The sequence below is a fragment of the Mizuhopecten yessoensis genome, unplaced genomic scaffold, assembly GCF_002113885.1.
Source record: "Mizuhopecten yessoensis strain PY_sf001 unplaced genomic scaffold, ASM211388v2 scaffold9683, whole genome shotgun sequence".
NCBI lineage: Eukaryota > Metazoa > Mollusca > Bivalvia > Pectinida > Pectinidae > Mizuhopecten > Mizuhopecten yessoensis.
In genome coordinates this window covers 469,898-476,959 of record NW_018408170.1, presented here as the reverse complement: position 1 = coordinate 476,959, position 7,062 = coordinate 469,898, and the positions used below count along the sequence as shown (strand labels likewise).

General features: G+C 38.1%; 1 protein-coding gene across 1 annotated transcript; it reads right to left on the bottom strand.

Moving 5' to 3' along the window:
- Positions 1–212: 212 nt before the first annotated feature.
- Positions 213–3,101, bottom strand: LOC110458636 (adhesive plaque matrix protein-like). Its single transcript, XM_021510424.1, has 2 exons — positions 2,968–3,101; positions 213–1,701 (listed from the first exon to the last, which is right to left on the bottom strand). Exons 1-2 carry the CDS (start codon positions 3,099–3,101, stop codon positions 213–215), a joined length of 1,623 nt encoding a protein of 540 aa, XP_021366099.1.
- Between the last annotated feature and the right edge of the window lie 3,961 nt (positions 3,102–7,062).

Sequence of the window (7,062 nt, the reverse complement as noted above, 5' to 3'; positions counted from 1 at the left end):
GACCGAAATATGTGTCATACGGGACCGAAATGTGTGTCATACGGGACCGAAATGTGTGTCATACGGGACCGAAATGTGTGTCATACGGGACACCACGGTAGGTAGTGGGTATCCGAAATATGTGTCATACGGGACCGAAATGTGTGTCATACGGGACCGAAATGTGTGTCATACGGGACCACACGGTAGGTAGTGGGTATCTGAAATGTATGTCATACGGGACCGAAATGTTTGTCATATGGGGCCACACGGTAGGCAGTGGGTGACCGAAGTGTGCCAAACGGGACCACACGGTAGGCAGTGGGTGACCTATAGGTTGGGTCATAAGGGGCCACACGGAAGGCAGTGGGTGGCCTATAGGGTGGGTCATAAGGGGCCACACGGAAGGCAGTGGGTGGCCTATAGGGTGGGTCATAAGGGGCCACACGGAAGGCAGTTGGTAACCTATAGGTTGGGTCATAAGGGGGCACACGGTAGGCAGTGGGTGACCTATACGCTGGGTCAAAAGGGGCCACATGGTAGGCAGTGGGTGCCCTATAGGTTGGGTCATAAGGGGCCACATGGTAGGCAGTGGGTGACCTATAGGTTGGGTCATCAGGGGCCACATGGTAGGCAGTAGGTGACCTATAGGGTGGGTCAAAAGGGGCCACACGGTAGGCAGTGGGTAACCTACAGGTTGGGTCATAAGGGGCCACACGGAAGGCAGTGGGTGGCCTATAGGGTGGGTCATAAGGGGCCACACGGAAGGCAGTGGGTGGCCTATAGGGTGGGTCATAAGGGGCCACACGGAAGGCAGTGGGTGGCCTATAGGGTGGGTCATAAGGGGCCACACGGAAGGCAGTGGGTGGCCTATAGGGTGGGTCATAAGGGGCCACACGGAAGGCAGTGGGTGGCCTATAGGGTGGGTCATAAGGGGCCACACGGTAGGCTGTGGGTGACCTATAGGTTGGGTCATAACGGGCCACACGGTAGGCAGTGGGTGACCGAAGTGTGCCAAACGGGACCACACGGTAGGCAGTGAGTGACCTATAGGTTGGGTCATAAGGGGCCACCCGGTAGGCAGTGGGTGACCTATAGGTTGGGTCAAAAGGGGCCACATGGTAGGCAGTGGGTGACCTATAGGTTGGGTCATCAGGGGCCACATGGTAGGCAGTAGGTGACCTATAGGTTGGGCCAAAAGGGGCCACACGGTAGGCAGTGGGTAGCCTATAGGTTGGGTCATAAGGGGCCACCCGGTAGGCAGTGGGTGACCTATAGGTTGGGTCATCAGGGGCCACATGGTAGGCAGTAGGTGACCAATAGGTTGGGTCAAAAGGGGCCACACGGTAGGCAGTGGGTGCCCTATAGGTTGGGTCATAAGGGGCCACACAGTAGGCAGTGGGTAACCTATAGGTTGGGGCATAAGGGGCCACACGGTAGGCAGTGGGTGATCTATAGGTTGGGTCATAAGGGGCCACATGGTAGGCAGTGGGTGACCTATAGGTTGGGTCAGAAGGGGCCGCACGGTAGGCAGTGGGTGACCTATAGGTTGGGTCATCAGGGGCCACATGGTAGGCAGTAGGTGACCAATAGGTTGGGTCAAAAGGGGCCACACGGTAGGCAGTGGGTAACCTATAGGTTGGCTCATAAGGGGCCACATGGTAGGTAGTAGGTGACCTATATGTTGGGTCATAAGGGGCCACACGGTAGGCAGTGGGTGACCTTTAGGTAGGTCATACGGGACCATTTAGTTACGGGTATTAATAAAACGGTAGTTGTGATAAGAGACACGGAAGTAGTACGTGGATAAAAGGCAGCAGAATTAAATATTAGTATTACCCTTTTTATTCCGAATATACACGGGACACCGTCTCCTTTGTAGAAAATTTGTAGTTTAGGTATGCACTTTTGTTTTTCATATGGATAGATTGTGAAAGTTTCGTGTCTCGGTCAGCAATCTTCTACACTTGTCACATAAATAGCACCCCTATAATATTTGTTGACATACATCTTATAGAGAAATTATCAATTCTTTTTTATTGACCATCACAAGATTTAGTGCAGTAATCGTCCCGTTGTAGCTTTCACAGTTTCACAGTTTCACAATTTAATTACGTTTGAGGTAGTTGATGGTCCGGGAGTTATACGATTACTTTCGTTCCCTGCACCCCTGGAATATATCATGACAAAACCGAAGGTTCTGTACCCGCCGCCTGCCCCCAGTGAATGTACACAAGCTTGATCATTTGATGTACATCAAAATAATCGCGCGGCAGCGTACCGGTAATAAGTACAGGCATTGAAGGCCGTAGTCGCTCTTCTGTAATCTTCAAAGGAAAGGTATCAGCCTAGCCATTGATCAGGATGATTTAACTATATCCCTAAAAAGTCTAGTATTACTCTGAGCACACCAGTTTGGGTCCAAACATAGCTATACTGAAACTAATGCTCATGTCCCTGTGACCCCGGCCTACGATCGAGGGACAATGCTACATTTTGTCACAGCTAAACACTCTTGTTTTCGGCCGGTCGGGAGGCACAGTGGATAGCGCACTTGCCTTTCACCAAGGCGACCGGGGTTCGATTCCCCGATCGGACGTGAAAAGGTATGGGGTCACCTGCCCGACTACGTGGGTTTTCTCCCGGTACTCTGGTTTTCTCCCACAGTAAGACCCCCCGCGCGCTAACATCTGGCCCAACAAGAGTAATTAACATAAGTTGCAAAACTTGTTTCATATTTGTTGTTAAATAAATAAAGTTTATATTTATATATAACACTCTTGTTTTAAATTATTTCAAAGAATTACCGCCTTAAGAAACGTATCTAGTATGTATTTATATATAGGTATAACTATTGTTTGCCTCCAGAGTGTTTAAACTATAGCATCACTATCACATGCCCGCCTATACTCTTGTGAAGTTCGCCAGGAATCTGACATAGCGATGTTATCTGGAGAATCTCACACACCTGTGTGAAAGGAAACGTACAATCTAAACCGAATGGGTCCTCCCATGTCGTCCCGCGCGAGGCTCTGTTGTTTCCAGCACGTAGAGGTGTTTGATGACGTACCGTATCTGCTGGGTCCAGCCGGTAGAACTATGGTCACAGCTTGACTCAACATTTCCAAATTTGATACCGTGAAACTAACATGACTACTGAAATTGTGAATTTTGATGTGACTGGTATTTAGATAAAAATATTTAAATATTAAGTTAGTAACTTTGGCTGCTTCATCAATATAGCTTCATCACGACTGCGCATGCCTACACTCGGTAATGAATATCCGGAACCTAGTGTACGGGTTGCCGACTTTATTTTTAGAAATTTTTCGCTAAAATTCTATTCTTTAATATATTAAAATATTTTCTGTATTATCAACAAAAACAGCTATTTTCATTTCAAAAATTCTGAAACAAAAACGAAGAAAGCCACTGACTACATAGTGAATAAATTTAACATTCAAATATTGTCCTCAATAGTGAAAGAAATAAACACTAAAATAATGTTCTCAATAGTGAAAGAAATAAACACTCAAATATTGTTCGCAATAGTGAAAGAAATAAACACTTAAATAATGTTCTCAATAGTGAAAGAAACAAACACTCAAATATTGTTCGCAATAGTAAAAGAAATAAACACTCAAATATTGTTCGCAGTAGTGAAAGAAATAAACACTCAAATATTGTCCTCTATAGTGAAAGAAATAAACACTCAAATAGTGTTCGGAATAGGGAAAGAAATAAACACTCAAATATTGTTCGCAATAGTGAAAGAAAGAAACACTCAAATATTGTTCTCAATAGTAAAAGAAATAAACACTCAAATATTGTTCTAAATAGTGAAAGAAATAAACACTTAAATAATGTTCTCAACAGTGAAAGAAATAAACACTCAAATATTGTCCTCTATAGTGAAAGAAATAAACACTCAAATAATGTTCGCAATAGTGAAAGAAATAAACACTTAAATAATGTTCTCAACAGTGAAAGAAATAAACACTCAAATATTGTCCTCTATAGTGAAAGAAATAAACACTCAAATAGTGTTCGGAATAGGGAAAGAAATAAACACTCAAATAATGTTCTCAATAGTGAAATAAATAAACACTCAAATATTGTTCGCAATAGTAAAAGAAATAAACACTCAAATATTGTTCACAATAGTGAAAGAAATAAACACACAAATATTGTTCGCAATAGTGAAAGAAATAAACGCTCAAATATTGTTCGCAATAGTGAAAGAAGTAAACACTCAAATATTGTTCTCAATAGGGAAAGAAATAAACACTCAAATATTGTTCGCAGTAGTGAAAGAAATAAACACTCAAATATTATTCGCAATAGTGAAAGAAATAAACACTTAAATATTGTTCGCAATAGTGAAAGAAATAATCACTCAAATAATGTTCTCAATAGTCAAAGAAATAAACACTCAAATATTGTTCACAATAGCGAAAGAAATAAACACTCAAATATTGTTCGAAATAGTGAAAGAAATAAACACTCAAATAGTGTTCTCAATAGTGGAAGAAATAAACACTCAAATATTGTTCTAAATAGTGAAAGAAATAAACACTTAAATAATGTTCTCAACAGTGAAAGAAATAAACACTCAAATATTGTCCTCTATAGTGAAAGAAATAAACACTCAAATAGTGTTCTCAATAGTGAAAGAAATAAACTCTCAAATAATGTTCTCAATAGTGAAAGAAATAAATACTCAAATATTGTCCTCAATAGTGAAAGAAATAAACACTTAAATAATGTTCTAAATAGTGAAAGAAATAAACACTTAAATAATGTTCTCAACAGTGAAAGAAATAAACACTCAAATATTATTCGCAATAGTGAAAGAAATAAACACTTAAATATTGTTCGCAATAGTGAAAGAAAGAAACACTCAAATATTGTTCTCAATAGTAAAAGAAATAAACACTCAAATATTGTTCACAATAGCGAAAGAAATAAACACTCAAATATTGTTCGCAGTAGTGAAAGAAATAAACACTCAAATATGGTTCTCAATAGTGAAAGAAATAAACACTAAAATAATGTTCTCAATAGTGAAAGAATTAAACACTCAAATATTGTCCTCAATAGTGAAAGAAATAAACACTTAAATAATGTTCTCAACAGTGAAAGAAATAAACACTCAAATATTTTTCGCAATAGGGAAAGAAATAAACACCCAAATATTGTTCCCAATAGTGAAAGAAATAAACACTTAAATAATGTTCTCAACAGTGAAAGAAATAAACACTCAAATATTTTTCTCAATAGTGAAAGAAATAAACACTTAAATATTGTTCGCAATAGTGAAAGAAACAAACACTCAAATATTGTTCGCAATAGTGGAAGAAATAAACACTCAAATATTGTTCTAAATAGTGAAAGAAATAAACACTTAAATATTGTTCTCAATAGTGAAAGAAATAATCACTCAAATAATGTTCTCAATAGTCAAAGAAATAAACACTCAAATATTGTTCGCAGTAGTGAAAGAAATAAACACTCAAATATCGTTCGCAATAGTGAAAGAAATAAACACTTAAATAATGTTCTCAACAGTGAAAGAAATAAACACTCAAATATTTTTCTCAATAGTGAAAGAAATAAACACTAAAATAATGTTCTCAATATTGAAAGAAATAAACACTCAAATATTGTTTGCAATAGTGAAAGAAATAAACACTCAACTATTGTTCTGAATAGTGAAAGAAATAAACACTTAAATAATGTTCACAATAGTGAAAGAAATAAACACACAAATATTGTTCGCAATAGTGAAAGAAATAAACGCTCAAATATTGTTCGCAATAGTGAAAGAAATAAACGCTCAAATATTGTTCGCAATAGTGAAAGAGATAAACACTCAAATATTGTTCTCAATAGGGAAAGAAATAAACACTCAAATAATGTTCTCAATAGTGAAATAAATAAACACTCAAATATTGTTCGCAATAGTGAAAGAAAGAAATACTCAAATATTGTTCTCAATATATTTTTTCCGGTCGGACTTCATTAGGATGGTTATATGATACAATTTGATGCACATTGTTTACAGTCCAGCTACGCGTCTGTTGGAAATTTGAGTTTTCAAACGTTTAGCTGACAACACTTTGAACTATTTGATCTGGTGAGTCATTGATAGATTCTGTACAATCCTAAACCGTTTCTGTTAGAAATCGAAAAATTGAGATCATATTGAAGAACGTTTCGTCCCAATATTCAGACTCCTGGAGTTTTCATAGTTTTTTTTTATTTCTATTTTCAAACATTCCAATTTTGAACAACTACAATTCTGTCAAATACATAGAACCATGTGATTTTTATGAAATATTTCTTTTGAAAATGTGTTAAACAAATATTTTATAACAATGACATTGTAAATAATACAGTTAGACTTGTTGGTGCCTTTACCTTAAATACTTACTACATGAAATACGGGCTTTAGAAAAAGCAAAAAACAACTATAGTTCTGCTAAGTGTAAAACTTGGCCTAGGTTCGCCTTCATGAAACCGTTTTCATGCTCAAGCATGGATTTTGTGCTTAAACCAACTTCCTTGTAACTCACTTAAATCATGTCAAACGATTAAAAAGTCAAATGTAAACATTGTAAAACAATATTCGACTTTAAGTTTCTTGATTTTTTTTTTCGAAATCATTGCCAAAAAATATTTATTTTTTAACCGGAACTAGAAAGTCGGTTTGAGCACAGAATCTATGCTTAAGCATGATAACGGTTTCATGAATGCAGGCCCCGGCATAGGTTTACATTCATGAAACCGTTCTCATGCTTAAGCATGGATTTTGTGCTCAAACCAGCTTCCTTGTAACTAACTAAAATAATGCCAATCGATTACAACTGTGAACATTGAAAACGGTATTCGGCTTTAAGTATCATTCATTTATTTTTAAAATCGTTGACAAAATAAGTTTTTTAACAATATATAATTTGAACAAGAAATAAGGTTAGGGCAAAATCCTTAAGCTTGAGCATGAGAACAGTTTCATAAATACGGACCCAGGGTTCGAACACAGGCCTAAGGACCACAGTCATAATGGGTAAACGTTTCACCGCT

Bases quoted from the DNA above. Each gene is read 5' to 3' on its own strand.
- LOC110458636 (XM_021510424.1), bottom strand. From the start codon at position 3,101: ATGTTGAGTCAAGCTGTGACCATAGTTCTACCGGCTGGACCCAGCAGA. The intron at 1,702-2,967 runs GTACGTTTCCTT...ACCTACCTAAAG, and splicing joins GGACCCATTCGGTTTAGATT to GTCACCCACTGCCTACCGTG.